The sequence below is a fragment of the Chionomys nivalis genome, chromosome 8 (genome assembly GCF_950005125.1).
Source record: "Chionomys nivalis chromosome 8, mChiNiv1.1, whole genome shotgun sequence".
Classification (NCBI taxonomy): Eukaryota; Metazoa; Chordata; class Mammalia; order Rodentia; family Cricetidae; genus Chionomys; species Chionomys nivalis.
Window position 1 is genome coordinate 4045826 of NC_080093.1, and position 17354 is coordinate 4063179.

General features: G+C 46.4%; 1 protein-coding gene across 4 annotated transcripts in view; it reads left to right on the plus strand.

The window, feature by feature from the left end:
- The window catches only part of Ablim1 (actin binding LIM protein 1), a 281482-nt gene that overhangs the window by 166645 nt on the left and 97483 nt on the right, over positions 1-17354 (plus strand). For all 4 annotated transcript variants that reach the window (XR_009057579.1, XR_009057580.1, XR_009057578.1 and 1 more), the window contains exon 4: positions 269-378. Coding sequence is in view for 1 of the 4 variants with exons in the window: in XM_057778252.1 (XP_057634235.1) it covers positions 269-378 (110 nt within the window). In the remaining 3 variants the exon portion in view is untranslated. The remainder of the gene's footprint in view (positions 1-268; positions 379-17354) is intronic.

The following is a 17354-nucleotide window of genomic DNA, read 5'->3' on the forward strand; positions in this document are numbered from 1 at the left end:
ACACACACACACACACACACACACACACTGTAGAGTGGAACTAAATCACACTACTTTCCAGTCAGGGAGTCTCTTCATCTCATAATGAAGCACGTGTATTTGTTTGGCCCGTGACCAGCTGGCGGGCTTAGGCATGGCTACATTTCAAACATTCAGGCTGGTGCGCCTCCAAGAGATCAATTTGTACCGAGGGGGAGTGGGCAAGGAGTAAGAAAAGGGGATGAAATCGCTGGAATGACCTTGAGGGCAAATGTCTTTCTGTCTCCAGGCGCCCGTTCCCACCCGGAGACCGAGTCACATTCAATGGGAGAGACTGCCTTTGTCAGCTCTGTGCCCAGCCGATGTCCTCCAGCCCTAACGAAGCCACCTGCTCCAGCAGTAAGTGTACCTGCGATCACTACCAGAAACACCTTTGTGGTTCAAAGGCAGCTCAGGAAGATGCCTTCCTTTGAAAAAGTCCTATTCGCTAGCACCAAGTGTAGTCCTATCTAGGGCATTTTCCCCCTATGAAAAAAACATCGCACAGTGTTTACTGAAACCCAGAAAGAGAGCAGCGTTGTCATTGTATCAAAAAGACTCAGATGGAATTAGACATCAGGCTGTCCATTTTGACAGCCAGCCAGGGGGATAGTTATGAAACTTTACATATATTTGATTTTTACTGACTACCCAAAACGTGTGTCACCTTCATGCTGAAGATGTATCCTTGGGCCAAATGGATTCTCTCACCCTCAGGAGGTTTGCTTCCTAGTGAAAGAGTGTAGGCTAATTCCCACAGAAAATGCCTAATATGTGAAGAAAGCCGGTGTCTAAGCTAAGGTTTTCTTTATGTGGGGCACTCAGAGAAGGCCTGTGTAGAAGCCGACACCTATGTGAGTATGCATTTATCAGGGGATCTGAAATTCTCTATGAGGAGATTTCATCTATGGGAATCCAGGGAGAACACCCCCATAGTAGACTCTTTCTAAATACACTGGGCACAATGTTGGACGGTTCAATTAGTAACTATTATCGTCAATATCTTCTGGTCCTGGGGACTGAACTGGGAAGTCGTTTTAGCTCTTCCCTGGGGCGTCAGGAAATTAGCCCAGTGTGTGCCTTAGTGTCTATGGATTTCTGACAGCCCAGGGGAGACTTGGAATAAATATCACCTCTCCCCTTCCTCTAGCTCTCTGAGTCCTGGTACCTAAAGTAAGGTCACCATCTTCTATTCTGGACAGCTCCTACACGGTTTATAGCAGCGAGCCCAAATCTTTCCATTACTGTGGAAATCTTTCTCTTTACTACAAATAAGAATGTTCTGACCACTTGCATAGGGGCCGGATTTTGAGCATTGGGAGGAAAGAAGAAAATACTGTATGTACACAGACTAAACAGGTGTGTTCCTATGACCTACCACGAGGGGGCAGCAGCCTGGTAAGGAACCCAGTAGATAGTTCTAAGACCTGCTTAGAGCTATGGTGTGTGCAGCTTCAGGTCTCTCAGGGCTCTTACTACTCTGCTCAAGAAAAAAGGTTGGCCACTGTTGAACCACCAACTGCTCACCCCCTCCTCTAGCAGGGCTTAATTAGAAAAAACGTTAGTAAAAGCTTTAGAGGACTTCCTCTGATGATGTGGGAGAGGCTGTGCTCCCATGAGGCACTGGGGAGGTCCTGTAGGTCAACCTAGGTAGGAAATTGAGGCTCAAGGTCATGCTCAAGGTTACCAACAGGTGAGGGCAGATGCCAGTCTTCTGACCCCTGGATGTTTGTTTTCTCGTTTGCTTTATCAAGTACTCTCAATTGTTTAGTTTAAGGAAACAGAAGCAGATTCTTCTAAAATGGCTTCCACTCACCTCAAGCCATGCAATTTGGGAACATGCTCCATCGTGTGGTCATGGCTTTACCAAAATTATATATATATATAATTTTGCTGGAGACAGTGTCTCAAGTAAGCCCAGGCTGGTCTTGAACTCCCCGTGTAACCAAGGGTGCTCTTGAATTCCTGGTTTCTTGCCTCCATCTTCCAAATACTGGGATTACAGGCATGCACCTACCACACTGGGCAGATTACTTTTCTTCCTTGTAGGAAAATACAGTATTTTTATTATTCCCTTAAGAATCCACCTCTCCACGCTTTTCTGTAACTGCCCCCACATCCTCCCCTCCTAACTTACTGCTTCTGCCCGTATCATCGCCTTTCTTGGGAAGGAGTGTGATGTAGATATCCAATGATGACCCCACAGACATTTAGTCCGTGCCTTTGGACCAGTGTGTGAGTGTCTGCTGCACAGAGAAACTTCTCTGATAAGGTCCGAGCATTGCACTAGTCTATGGCTGTAGAGGTACAAATGTAAAAGTCAATGTGGTACTGTGTCCATTTACCAGGATAGTATCAGTAAATTCTCCCATGGAGCCTATGAGCTCCCAGCCATGATTTCTTGGCCAGATTTATAGTATCAGACTGTTGGTGGAAGTTTCTGTCCCACAGCAGCTCCCAAATAAACACACTAAGGCTTAATATTAATTACAAATGCTTGGCCAATAGCTCAGGCTTGTTACTAGCTAACTCTTACATTTAAATTAATCCGTATATCTTATCTATGGCTTTGCTACGTGGCTCGGTACCTGTTCTAAGTATGGCATGTCCATCTTGCTTTTCTCTGTGTCTGTCTGCTCATGACTCCAGACTCTGCCCTTCTTCCTCCCACCATTTTCAGCTTGGTTCTCCTGCCTAACCTTAGCCTGTTCAGCTACCGGCCAGTCAGCTTCATACAGTCACACAGTGCAAAGGAATATTCTACACCAGGCATGCGTTGCCTCCTGTGGCGTGGGCCTTGAAACCAATCCCAAAGTACAACTGGTTACTCCTACAACAGCCATGCCGCTATTGCCTCATGGGCATGTCTTACTGTGCTAGTGTTGTTGTATCTCACAGGGCTCACAGCTAGGTACTTATGATATACCCTAAAAATTAAAATTAAGTATCAAAATGTAACTTATGCCCAGATCACAGGGACCCTCCAAAGACCACCATGGAGACCCAATCTTGTATGTAAAAGCAAAGAGCCTTTATTCAAGCTTAAGCATGGACCTTACATCTGCCTGACTGCATAGACAGTGATCGACAAGTCCGTCTGGCCATCTGTTGGGATGTTCCCCTTAGATGCTGGCCCTCCCTGGGTGGTGTCAGCTTATGGCTTTTCCTGGAACCCAGTGCTGCCTGCCAGTAAACTGAGAAACTCAGGCCTGCTTTTCAGCTGAGTTTTATTAAGTGTCATGGCAGCTGTGTGGCCACGCTGTTTTGGGCCCCACAGTAACCAGCTAAAAAACATTGTGTTTTAGTACCAGCTGTAATGATTCAGCCACACAACATGGCTGACACTTCTGGGTTCCAAGGCCACGCATGTGCAGACAAGCCCTCAGACAGAAGTGCCTAATGGCCCTGGGAATCTTAAAGGACTCCACGTGACCCACGTGCAGCATGGCTACATCATCTACATATGATGCAGCTGCGTGAGCCCTTGTACGCATGCAGGAGCTCCGTCATCTGTATATGATGTAACCACGTCATCCCCCTGTGCGCATGTGCTAGGCAGCCTTTAAAAGCTGGACGCACCACCTTTAAGCTCTCTTTCTCTGCACACTGACCTCACCAGGCCTGTACACCTCCCCTCCCCATCAACTCCTAAGCGGGGTTTGTTGCGTGTTTCACGTTTCCTTCTCACTCCTGTCAGGTAATTTCACTAGCTTTAACCATAATTGCTTATGTACAAATCGTTGGGTCAGATTTTATCGTCTGCTTCCACTGAATGAAATCCCACTTTAGTGCAACTGTTTCATCCGAAACATTTTTGTTTTTAAGGAGTTCTTATCTGTTTAGACCAAAAGGTATGGCTAGGCCGTGAGAGAAATCTATGAAGGAAAGGTCATATCTGGTTATAGACATGCAAAGTCCCCAGTCTAAGCAGGCCCACAGATTCTAGAGTACTGGGAATTTTCAGCAACTTTCTGAACGTGGCTGGCACGCAATCAGACAACATTTGGTTGCTATTTGTAGTTCTCCAAGAATTGCTTCAACTTTGAAACTATTCTGCTATGACAGCCATTTCTATCTTTAAAAAGAAAAAAAAAAGACTTTTTATACTTGGCAAGAGGCTTCCTGAGAAGCAGAACCTGACTCTCTTTTGGTGTGAAAGTCCCCTCGTTAGTGTTCACAGCCTCTGAGCTCCACCAGCGAGCCGTGGCCCCTCTGGCCTTCAGGCTGGAGTCTCTGAGCTATCTCAGCTGCACTGCATATCCTGTGGCTGATGTTTCCTCATCGCTGAGTAGGAAGCAAAGACCATAGGAGCCTGGCAGAGGCAAGCAGGGGGAAAAGGAAGCCTCAGAGGCAATAAAATTATCCTAAATAATCTGTCCTCTGCTTACCGAATAAAGAGAGGCAGAATTTCTGCCCGACTGCCCTGTGTCTGTCCTGTCTGTGCCATTCTGACCTCTGTGCTTCTCTGTGTCTTATGTACATATGCACATGTGTGTAAGCACATGCGTGTACATGTGCACATGTGTGTGAGTACATGTGTATGCATGTGCACATGTGTAAGTACATGTGTGTATGTGCGTGCACATGTGTGAGTGTGTACGTGTGCACATGTGTGAGTGTGTGCACATGTGTGAGTGTGTGCGCACATGTGTGTAATTGCATGTGTACATGTGCATATGTGTGAGTGTGCACATGTGTGAATGTGTGTACGTGTGCACATGTGTGAGTACATGTGTGTGCTGTGCACATGTGTGAGTGCATGTGTATGTGTGTGCACATGTGTGTGTACGTGTGCACATGTGTGAGTACATGTGTGTGCACGTGTGTGAGTACATGTGTGTACTGGGCACATGTGTGGGTGCATGTGTATGTGTGTGCACATGTGTGAGTGTGTGTATACGTGTGCACATAGAGGCCCAAGGACAGCCTCAACTGTCACTCCTTAGGTGCTGCCTAACTTGTTTTTTGAATCAGAATCTCTTGCTGGGATTGTAAGCCCATACCACCACACCCAGCCTATTTTACATGGATTCTGGGGAGTTGAACTCAGGTCTTGATGCTCCCAAAGGGAGCACTTTACTGACTAAACTGCAACCCTAGCCCTCCCCCACTTCGGTGCTTCTTTCTGTATTCTTACCCTGAGCTCTGATTTGTTTTCTAAGTATTCATGTAGTGCTTACGGTATGCCAGGAATGCTACTCCGTTGCCCCAAATTAGCACTCTACATGGACTCAAATGGAGGTGATAATAAAAGGTCCCTACAGGGCTGTGGGGCATTATAATTAAACTCTTGTACTAGCAGATTCGTGCTTTTTAAAAGCATTGATGGACAGAATAGTCCTGTCCTCGATGCCTGCTGCCACTCCTTCCTCCTGAGTTCACCAGCAGCTAAGGGACTAGATTCTCACGCTTAAAGAGCTAGAGGGGGGGCCAGATGCACATTTCCTCCCAGCTCCTGTCTATCTCAGGTACCCAAGCAGGAGTGGGCTGCTGTCTACACTCAGCCTCCCACCTTGAAGGCTGTCTGACTGGAGTCTGATTGTGCATGGGTTTGGTGGATCGGCATGAGAAGCGCCCACGCACACGCATCCAAGCCTATCTTTCTGTTTCTCCTCCTCTACACAGACCTCTCTCTATAGCATCCTTATTCCGCTTGCAGTTGGAACTCCCCCAGGGAGCACAGCAGGCTCTGATTGGACAGGATTGAAATCTGTTCAGATAGAGTGGTACTTTGCTTTCCAGAGGAGGGAGACATTCTCGGTTCCTTGACTTTTCTCATTGGTGAACACCTTTTCATAGTTGCGAGATAAATTTCAGTTCTATTTATGTTCCCTCTGCATGCATGTGCAGGTTGGGAGGACTTGTCTTCTGCAGCACCTAGTGACAGAGGGGATGGCTCCTGGCTCTGCCGCTCACTGGCGGCCTCCACCCGTCCACCCTCCACTACCCCTCCCCTGGATGGACAGATAGTAGGCCTTCTTCACAGGATTCCATGAGTAACTGCTTCAGGATCCTGGCCAGCTATAACTTACAGTCCCAATATCAGGTTCCTGTGCAGGCAGTGACTTCTGAGTTTTGTGGCGTGTATCCACTGTTGTAGATTGGCCCTTTTTCATCTGTTTTTCACAACAGATGTGTTATCCACTCACGTGACATTTTCTACCAACAAGCATGGTGGCTCAGGGAGATGGCTCAGCATATCATATTGCACAGACAGGAGGGCCTGAGTTCACATCCGCAGAACCCACATAGAAACCTGGGCATGGTCACACACACCTTTCTGTAGCACCAGTGTCAGGAGAGGAGCTGAGACAGGATGCCTGGGGCTTGCTGGCCAACAGTCTAGGCTCAGGTTCCATGAGAGACCCTGCCTCCAGGGAATAAAGTCAAGGCTGATAGAGCAGGGCATGGGTGTCCTCTTCTAGCTGTGTACATGGGTACCTGAGCCCACAAATGCACATATATCACACATGTACCCATGCACATGCTCATGCATGCACACAAACTGACACGCACAAATACACACATACACACATGCACTTATACACACACATGCACACACCCACACATACATGAACACATACACATGCACATACACACATGTACATGCACTCACTTGCACATGCACAAACACTCATATGCTCTCACACATCATGTACACACACTCGCACACATACACACACACACATGTCTGGTGTGGTGGTGAAGCGTTGAACGCCTCTATTCCTAGTGCCTGGGTTTGAATACTGGCTCTGCCTCCTCCTTCCCATACAGCTTCATGTGTGCTGTTTGATGTCTCAGACTCGAGTTCCTCCATCTGCAGACCTGCAGACAGCTCCTCCATGGTCTTCCGGAAGATCCAACGAGAAGCTGCTTGGGCGGACAGTCTTCATTAGAAAGCAGGGCTCGCTGAAGCAGAGCAGGCTTTGTTGTTCAGGGTTCTGCAAAGGGACCTTGGGATGGGTCCAGGTCTCGGGAGGTCTTGAGGGGACTGGCACCCTGCCATCCTCAGAATTGTCACCAGGGCATTAGTAGATGAGAACACTGTTCTAGAAAGTTCAAGGCAGTAATGGGGATGTTGAAATTCAAAGTCAGTTATACTGAGTCGGAAATCAGGGCTGGAGAGACCCTGGTCGTGTGGTTACAAAGAGATGCCCATGACAAAATGTGTTCAGGATGAATGAATGGGCGTGGTAGAGAAAGGTCCAGGAGGCCATTCATTTAGCCATCCGACCTCTACTGAGACCCTTCTAGGTGCCACTTAAAGTCTTCACTACGTATCTAGCATGTTGTATCGCTAAGATTCACTTACCCGAACTGAGAAACTGTGGGCATGTGAGTGCACTGTGGACTCATCTCAATTCTCTGATGCACTCCTGCTTCTCCCAAGGTAGCAGTGACTTAGGCAAGGTCTGCTGCAGAGAAATCCTCAGCAAGTTATCTGCAAATTGAACCACAGCCTTTTCTCTATAAAGCTAACTCCAGCCTTCACTTTATTTTATTTTTTAGATGTATGTGAATGAATGTATGGTATGTGTGGTGCATGCGCATGCGTGTGTATGTAGTGTATGCATGTGTATGTGTGTATGCATGTGTGTGGTATATGTAAGTATGTATGTGTTGTATATACAAGTGTATATGTGGTGTGTTTGTATATGTTTGTATGTAAGTTTATGTGTGGTATATGTGTGTATATGGTGTATACATGTATTGTGGTGTATGCCCATGTGTGTGTGGTATATGTGTGTATATGTATGTGTACATGTGTATATATGTATGTGTGTGGTATATTCATGCATGGATGTGTGGTATATGTGTGTGGTGTATATGTGTGTGATATATGCATGTGTATGCATGTTTGTATTGGGGGTTTTATGTTCACATTTGTGAGGATGTATGTGTGTGTGCATGTTCATGTGTGTGAGGATATATACATGTAGGTGGATCATGTTCATATGTGTGAAAATGTATATGTGTTGGAGGTTTTATGTTCATGTACATGAGGACATGTGTGTGTGTATGGACTTGCAGAGCCATAGATCAGCCTTCAATGCTGTCCCTCGGGAACTATCTACCTTGGTTTTTTGAGACAGGGTCTCTTACTGGGTAGGATATGGCACTCACTGTTTAGACTAGTTTTCTGAGCAGTGAGCATGGGCGTGAGTGGGGCATCCACCTTTCTATGACAACATACCCTGCTTTCTTCATGGGTGTCAAGACTTGAGCTCGGGTCTTCTTGCTTGCACAGCTAGTACTCTACCTACTGATCCACTCTCGACTCAGCTCCTTAGTGGATCCTTAAATTAACTGAGCAGAAGGATGCCTGATCCTAAAAATACTAAGGACCACACCTAACACTGGCTAAAGTCACCTTGAGAAGCCATGTCTGTGAACACCAGCTTAAGGGATCTGAGTTGGGAGCCTGGCAGGCACAATTTGTCCTTATTTATGAAAACCCTGATCAAAGTAACCCCAAGTTCATAAGCATCTGTCACACAGAGAAGAAGGATGGGCTGGCATGCCCATGCCAGTTCCAACTCTGAGGACTTAGCAGTGGCCACTGCCACAGCTGCCCAGCTGCCCTGATGAAGGCTGATGATGTGTTGCTGCCACAGGCCACCGAAGTGTGCTTGCTGTGCTGTATTGTTTTCCAAAGACAATAAACACTCCACTTAAAATAGTCAGAGGCTGCTCTCCAGTCAGAGGCTGCTCTGGCTCATGATGTTTCCACCATGGCTATCAAGGCAGCAGAGGGAAGAGATGACCACAGCAGGGGACGGTTCTGGAAGGTCTGGTTCAAGGTTGTACAGTCAGACAACACCTAAGCCTTTCACAATCATTCTGTGTCATTTTTAGCTTCTGTGACTAAGTCATTAATAGCACCGAGCCCCCCTTTCCACAGAGTGGGAGCACCCAGCACCTACCTGGAGTAACTGACTCTCCCACCCAGTTACGTGTCTTCAGATCTCATGGTGCTTTTCTGCCTAATGACAACATCATGCCTAGAAGTTTAGAGCCACTTAAAAAATAATTTCCTGGACTAGGGAGATGGCTCGCCAGCTTGCTACACTTGCAGGAGACCCTAGTTCCACTCCCAGCACCCTTAGAGGCAACTCACAACTGTTTGCAATTCCAGTACCAGGGAATCTGACACCAGCTGACCCCCGTGGGGAGGACCTGCATGCACATGGTACAGGTAAACTTACACATTTGCACACATACGCACATAAACAAATATAATCCTGAAAATAATCCCCAGATAGCGCTTAGCTTAACAGACGTGTAGCTTTGCATTCTGGGTTGTGCTCTTATTTGTTCAGTGTGGTTTGTTTCTGAGACTGGGTCTTTCTGTGCAGCCCAGGCTGGCCTGGAACTCTGGGACTCGAGGTAGTTCTTCCTGCTTCTGCCTCTCAGCCGTGGTGGCTCAGGCAGCACCACCATGCCTACTTCTCGTCCCCTGCCTCTCAGCTCTGATGGCTCAGGCAGCACCACCATACCTACTTCTGGTCCCCTGCCTCTCAGCTCTGATGGCTCAGGCAGCACCACCATGCCTACTTCTCATCCCCTGCCTCTCAGCTCTGATGGTGCAGGCGACACCACCATGCCTACTTCTCATCCCCTGCCTCTCAGCTCTGATGGTGCAGGCGACACCACCATGCCCAGCTCTCATGCCCTGCTCATGTTGATCCTGTACCCATGGCACCTGCTAAGACATAGAAAAGGGAAACTATGGAGTCAGTGGTTTAAATAAGAAACATTGACTTGGACCAGGCCTTATTTGTCAACTCCCAGGTGTCTAATTTGGGACCTGGCAATGTCCCGTCGCTTGGATGGAGGTGAAGGTCAAAATCCAGCAATAACCACTCGATAGACAGATGAGATAAATGATGGTGGAGACTCTTTGGTCAAGGAAAATTTTTCAGATACCTTAAGGATGTTAGAATTCCGGGTCAGCTCTGATGATAAAGAACAGAAGGAATATCTAGACTATTTTAATCTGTGTTTCTCAAGAGAAAGGACCTGCGTTAGTTTGCTTTCTGTTACTGTGATACACACCATGAGTAAAGGCAGCTTGGGGAGACAGGTTAGAGCCACTGTTGAGGGAAGCCAGGGCGGGTGCTCAAGGCAGGAACCTGGAGGCAGGAACTGAAGCAGAGACCATGGCGGGGTACTGCTTACTGGTTTACAGCCCATGGGCAAACCCATCCAGTGGTACCACCACATAGGCCGGGTCCTCTCGCATAAATCAGTAATCAGGAAAATGTCCCACAGACTTGCCCACAAGCCAATCTGATGGAAGCTGTTTCTCAGTTGAGGTTCCTTCTTCACAGATGGATCCAGCTGTGTCAAGTTGACAAAGCACAAACAAATTACCAGCACAGGACCTTTGAGGGCCAGACTAGAAACCAAGATGTGCTTAGTCGCTACAGGCCTGAGAAGGGTGACTTCAGACACTGGGACCCTTCAGAGGCTCAGCACCTTAGCCAATGGGAGCTGGCTATCCTCTGTGCAGCAGGCAGTCACTTAGTGCTCCCAGTTAACTCTCTCTCTCTGAATAACTTTCTTTCGACTCTTCTGTCACCATTTTATTTCAAAAGATTGGGAAATCTGTGCTCTACTGGAACAATAGAATTTATTAAAAACTGAGAACCTTGTGTTAGCCAAACCTTGAAACTTAAATTTGTGTTTTTACCCTTGAGTGCTGGTCAGGGATGAAGTACCTCAATGGACCGTCTAGCAGTAGGATGTCTTATAGGGTCTCCTAAGTCTTGATTTTCTGTTAATAGCAACCTCAGTCTAGCCATAAACATATTTGATAATTTTTTATGAAAAATAATATTTATTTTTATTATTCTTATTCTAAAAATATTCCTGGGATCTTTCTGAAACATAGCTGAGGAAAAGTTTCAATGCTATAATAAATCATATAAATGAACTTAAAGACAAAAATCACATGATCATCTCAATAGTTGCAGAAAAGGATTTTGACAAAAATCCAACATCCTCTTGATAAAAGTCCTAGCTAGAGTAGGGTTGGAGGAATGATACTTCAATATGATAAAGGCAATATAAACAAACCTATAGTCAGCATCATCCTAAGTAGAGGGAAAAAAATTGAAGTTGTCTTGTTAAAATTAGGAACAGGGTAGAGCTGTCGGTTGTTTCTGCTCCTCTTCACTATAAGCTGGAAGTCTTGGAGCAATACGCCGAGAGAATCAAATGGGAAAAGAAACCAAGTGTAGTGTTCAAGGATGGTGTGATGGTGTGTATCAGGGACCAAAGCCTCCACCAGGAAGCGCCTATAATGACTGCTACATTCTGCAAAGTTGATACAAAGTTAACATGTAAAAACAGTAGCCTTTCTATACAGCAATAACAGACACACCGAGATCTTCCTAGGCTCCAATGGACAGACCCAGTCCTTAGCCACACAGATGATCCTCCTTAAACTTAAACGGGTTAAATATCAAAGTATGAAGCCGTGGATTTGGGAAAGGGGCAGATCGATCCAATGCTCCCTCCCGGATCTCACTTTCAGATTTCTGATTCAGAGGTAAGTGGGCAATAGGCGTAGAGTCTACTGCGAGGAAACAGTCCTTCCTACAAGGGTGTTCTTGGTACCCAGGCTCTCGTGTTTACCACCATCGCGTCCAGCACTGATGCATTTCAAAAAAAAACCCTAAAGGTCTAGGAAAGGGTCCTAGTCTGTGTACCAGGAAGCGCCACCTTCCTGAGTTAGCCTAGGTGTGTAGAAAGCAGCAGGTCTGGGACGGGGTAGGGGAGGATGCTTGGCAGTTTGGTTTCCTGTGCTTCTCTATGGTTTCATGTACTCAGCCTCCTTTTCCAGAGAAGGATCTCAACAGACTCACTCATCCCTCCCAAGAGCCATATGTCTTTTTCATCAACTTAAACCCTTCCACGGCCCAGGTGTCTGTGATCCTCAGCCAAAAAGAACGAAGGCAAACAGGCAGGATCCCCATTGTCCAGGGCTTTTATAACCTTTGGACAAAATGATATAAAAATGGAGCCAGGTGTGGACTCGGTGTTGGTTTCACTTGTTGTGAGTGCCAGATCCTACTCGGTCCTGGCTCTTGGCATCAAGATTAAGGTCCTGAGGTAGAAGTGCCCCAGTCTGGCTCTCCGGTCTTGTTTCCTTTCCCTGTCTGGTAGTTGTTTTTCCTTTGGCCGGTTGTCAGTGGACTTTACTTCCCTGAGGCCGCTCCATAGCCTCCTATTTCTGATGCCGACAATCATCCTGGCCCCATCACCAGCTTCTATGTTTACCAGCAGCTGCTTCAGTGCTGTGGAAACGATTTCCTCAACCACTGGAAAAAAACACGAAACTGGCTGGTCTTCATGGAAGAGCCTCCCTGGGCTGAGCAGGAGAAGGGGATGAGCCAGCACAAGACTTTTGCTGTCCCTTCTCTGTTTTCACAGCCTGATATCTGTCTCAAGTCAAGTCCACGTCATTGTCCAGAGAACAGGTTGTTGCTGTGGAATATGCCAGAATACTCAGCCAGTTGGTGTGGGATGGTATTATCTATCTGAGAGACGTTTCTGTTGGGTTTGTTTAGTGTGTATCTTAAAGCTCGGGCTGAAGGGACCTGAGCCCTTGACTCTCCTTCCTGCTCACTCTTGCTCACTGGCTGGGCTCAGGCACTGGGATGAGGATGACCTGTTCTGTTCTGCAGGAGACACTGGGCAGGGAGTGGTGGTCTCAACAGTTTAGACCAGAGGCTTCCAGACTGCAAGACATTATGGGTCAAATAATTGTAAAGGTTAAATGGCAGCGGGTATGCACGGCCCTGTTGTCCCCAAGTTGTGGCTCTGTGGCAGGTGGGCATTAGGGAAAGAGAGCAAGAGTGAGCTGAGAGTAAGAAACCCAGGGTTTAGTCTTAGCTCTGACCCCAACCAAGGAATGAGGGAGGCCATCTCATGGCTCAGCTGTGTAGACAGAAGCTGCTCACTGCTTGACTAATAGCTTAGGCATTTTTCTGGCTAACTTTTTGTTTTTATTGATTTTATTGAGCTCTACATTTTTCTCTGCTCCCCTCCCTTCCTGTCCCTTCCCTTTCAACCCTTTCCCATGATCCCCATGTTCCCAATTTACTCAGGAGATCTTGTCTTTTTCTACTTTCTATATAGATTAGATCCAGGTATGTCTCTCTTAGAGTCTTCTTTGTTGTCTAGCTTCTCTAGGATTGTGAATTATAGGCTGTTTTTCTTTGCTCTGTGTCTAAAAGCCACTTATGAGTGAGTACATATGATATTTATCTTTCTGGGTCTGGGTTACCTCACTCAATATGATGTTTTCTAGCTCCATTTGCCTGCAAGATGTCATTTTTTTTTCTGCTGTGAAGTACTCTATTGTGTAAATGTACCACATTTTCCTTATCCATTCTTTGATTGAGGGGCATTTAGGTTGTTTCCAGGTTCTGGCTATGACAAATAATGCTGCTATGAACATAGTTGAGCACATGTCCTTGTGGTATGATTGAACATCCTTTGGGTATATACCCAAAAGTGGTATTGCTGGGTCTTGAGGAAGGTTGTTATCTAATTTTCTGAGAAATTGCCATACCTTTATCCAAAGGGGCTGTACCAGCTTGCATTCCCACCAGCAATGCAGGAATGTTCCCTTAACCCCATAACCTCTTCAGCATAAGTTGTCCTCAGTGTTTTTGATCTTGGTCATTCTTACAGGTGTAAGATGGAATCTCAGAGTTATTTTGATTTGCATTTCTCTGATCGGTAAATATGTTGAGCATTTTCTTAGGTGTCTTCTATCCTGGCTAACTCTTACATCTTAAATTAACCCTCTTCTATTAATCTGTGTGTCACCACGTGGTCGTGTCCTACTGGTAATGATCCATTTGGCATCTGTCTCCTGCGGCGGCTACACGGCGCCTCTCTGACTCCACCTTCTTTCTCCTTCTCCATCTACTTGGAATTCCCACCTTACTCTATTCTGTCCTGCAATAGGCCCAAAGTGGATTCTTTATTAACCAGTGGTAATAAAACATTCCCAGCATACAGGGGAATCCCATCACACCTGTACCAGGCCTTGTGCTGTGCAGAGAACCTTGAAATGCAGCACAGCAGGTGGCTATCATCAGTAACTCTAGATGAGCGAATTCAGAGATAGTCAGGAGCCCAAGATTTCCAGGCTCTCCAGCCTTCCTCCATTTCCCATCTCATTACTCCTCCTATTTCTTGCAATAGGAACATAGGCATGTCTGATGGCCTCACCACGTCCAGCTGTCTCCGTTTGTAGAACTAAAAAGCCATTTTTGAAATTTATTTTGTTAAAAAAAAAAATAATAATCCAAGCATCATCATCCTTCTTCAAACCGTTGCTGCCACCTAGTGGGAACTATCAGAAGCAAAGGGGAATTTCAGTTCACAAGATAGCAGTAGGAAAGGTTCAGGGCTCAGATGTCCTTGGGGTGTTGAAGTTACTCTACTGTTCAGCGTGATACTGTCATCCGCGAAGCCATTTTAAACCTGTGGATGCCGGTGGTAAGGATGTATCCATCGGCGTTTGTCAGCAAGAGCGGGTACCACTCTGGTGGTTGGCACTGGGGGTGGTGCAGGCTAAGCAGGTCAGAGTGGAGTGTGTGGGCAGTCTCTCTACTCTCAATTTCCCTGTGAACTCAAAACCTCTCAGTATATAGGAGGGCTATCGAGTGTGGGTGGGTGAGTATGTGCGCATATGTGTGTGTAAGTCTGTGTGTGTGTGTAAGTGTATGTGTGTGTAAGTGTGGGTATGGGTGTGTGTAAGTCTATGTGTGTATATATGTATATAAGTGTGTGTGTATGCATGTGTATGTGTGTAAGTGTGTCTGTAAGTGTGGGTGTGTATAAGTGTGGGTATGGGTGTGTGTAAGTCTCTGTGTGTAAATGTGGGTGTGAGTAACTGTGGTTATGGGTGTGTGTAAGTCTATGTGTGTGTAAGTGTGTGTGTATGTAAGTGTGTGTGTGTAAGTGTGTGTATATGCATGTGTATGTGTGTAAGTGTGTGCGTGTAAGTGTGTGTGTATACCAGGCAGCGATGTCATGTATCTTTCTCTAGAGCTCTCAAATATCGTGTTTGAGACCAGCTCTCTAGTTGAGATAGGAGCTCACAGTTGGATGGACCAGTGATGGGCAAGTTCCCGGGATCTGTCTGTTTCTTTCCTTGTCCCTCTAGCCAGGGTCATAGGTGGACATCACCCACACTGGCGCTGAGATTTGATCTCATGCTAGCATGGCAGGCATCTTGCTGACTGAGCCTCCTCCCCGGCCCCTATTGCTTTCAAAACTGCTCATTTGTCTCAGCCTCCACTCTGCATTCCTACCACCTGTGGGCATTTGGTAAAACACTTATTACTTTAGGACAACCTTATCCACACACAGTTTAGAACAGCTGGTACTTTAGCAAATTCTTATCCAGTGGCCAGAGAGTTAGCTCAGGGTTTAAAAGCACTTAATGCTCTTACAAAGAACTCAGGTTTGGTTCCCAGCACCCATACCAGGCGGTATCCTACCACCTGTAACTCCAGTTCCAGAGGATCCCAAGCTCTTAGACCTCCACATGCGCCTGCACACGTGTGGTACACATAAACCCAGCTAGGTGCACACATACATAGAAGGAAATACATCTTTTGAAAAGGAAATTCTAATCCTAATATTCAGAACTTATATTTTAAGTTCATGAATACATATTTTCAAATTTTCACATTCTAGTGGTTAAAAAAATCAAACAACACAGATCATATGAGCAGATAGGTGAAGCCCTCCTCCACAGGGGGCAGCTTCTTAAGAATTATGGTTTTCTTCAGAAACATTCTATTCTGGGAGAGGAACACACACTGCACCAGGGTTCCTTAAAAGTGCATTTCGTTAGAAAACACACGGGGTTGGGGGACTTTTGTGAATGTGTTTCTATAGTAAAATTTTGGGCATGGTTTGTTGGGTCTAAAGCCAACTTAACACCTGCTGACCAAGATGCCCAGAAACACCTGTGGTCAAAGAAACAGGATTAAATGAGGTTGTTGAAGCAAGGCAGGACCTATAGGGTACCAGAGCCATCTCTGGATGGATGTAGGAAGTATGTTCAGGGTTGAGGCTTGTGCAGGGTCAGTCCAAGGAAACGGGTTGATGATCTGAGTCTGGGAGGAGAGGGGACGCCAGTGTAGACGTGCACCTGCCAAAGGAGACAGTTACAGATGTGGTCAGAAGAGGGGGCTGTTCAGCCACCTTGTATGGGAGGCATACATGTCTCTGTCTTATTCTGGACGTGGCCACTGAGTGGCCTTGCCTGGACACTACTTTTTGTCTTATTTGTTAGGACACAGTGGCCAATCAAATACATGGATTTTGAATATTTGTAGATGCTGATGTAACATTCCCTTTTACATGTTTCTGGGTTAACACATATGTACCCTGGAGTATGAAGTAATAATCTACATGACCACAGCAGCTCTAGGAACAGCAAATATTATTGAAGGACCGCTTTTGACAGGCAGGGTCCAAGAGCAGGACCAGACCAGCCAATTGTAATGCTCATTCTCTGCCATACTATGATGGTCTGTATTGATTGACAACTTGACAGCGTCCAGGCTCCCCAAGGAGACAGACCGCCGGGTGTGACTGTGAAGGGTTTTCTAGAATGGCTTGATTGAGGTAGGATGACCCACCCTACCATGGCAGGGAAATCTGAGCAACATAAAAATGGACACAGCGAGCAAAAGACCAGAATTCTCTTCCTGCCCCCTCGCTGCAGTGCAGTGTGACCAGCTGCCATGTGCGGCTACTGCCATGCCCTCCCTGCCACCATGGGCAGTGTAGTCAAGATAAAGCCTTGCTTCCTTAGGGCACATTTGCCAGGCTTTTTGTTACAGCGATGAGAAAAGTAACGAACACACGTGGCTCTCAGGAATCTGCCAAGGACAGTTGAAGGCTGCGGAATCTCACGAGGAAAAGCTGGTTTAGGTAGATAAGGAAGTAGAATTCCATTACATAGATGAAGCTGATGGTCAGTACTCCAGGAACCACACACAGTGGTGAGCATGGCTCCCAGCACATGTGCTGAGCTCATTCACATGTGTCCTCAATTAATTGAAAGCCTGTGAGTGCTTTGTCAATGTCCTAGCCAAGACGCTATAATTAAATGGCCTCTAGGCTGGCAGGACCCCAAACGGTACCTAACTCCTGAAGAGCTAAGAGGTGAAGAACGCCCATCTGATGAGGTCCAATAATGTTTGAGCGGCTGCCTTGCCACGTGAGGACAGGTCCTGGGGGATTTTATACAGAGAACCAAAACAGAACTTGATGACATAGTAACTTCGGGCCGC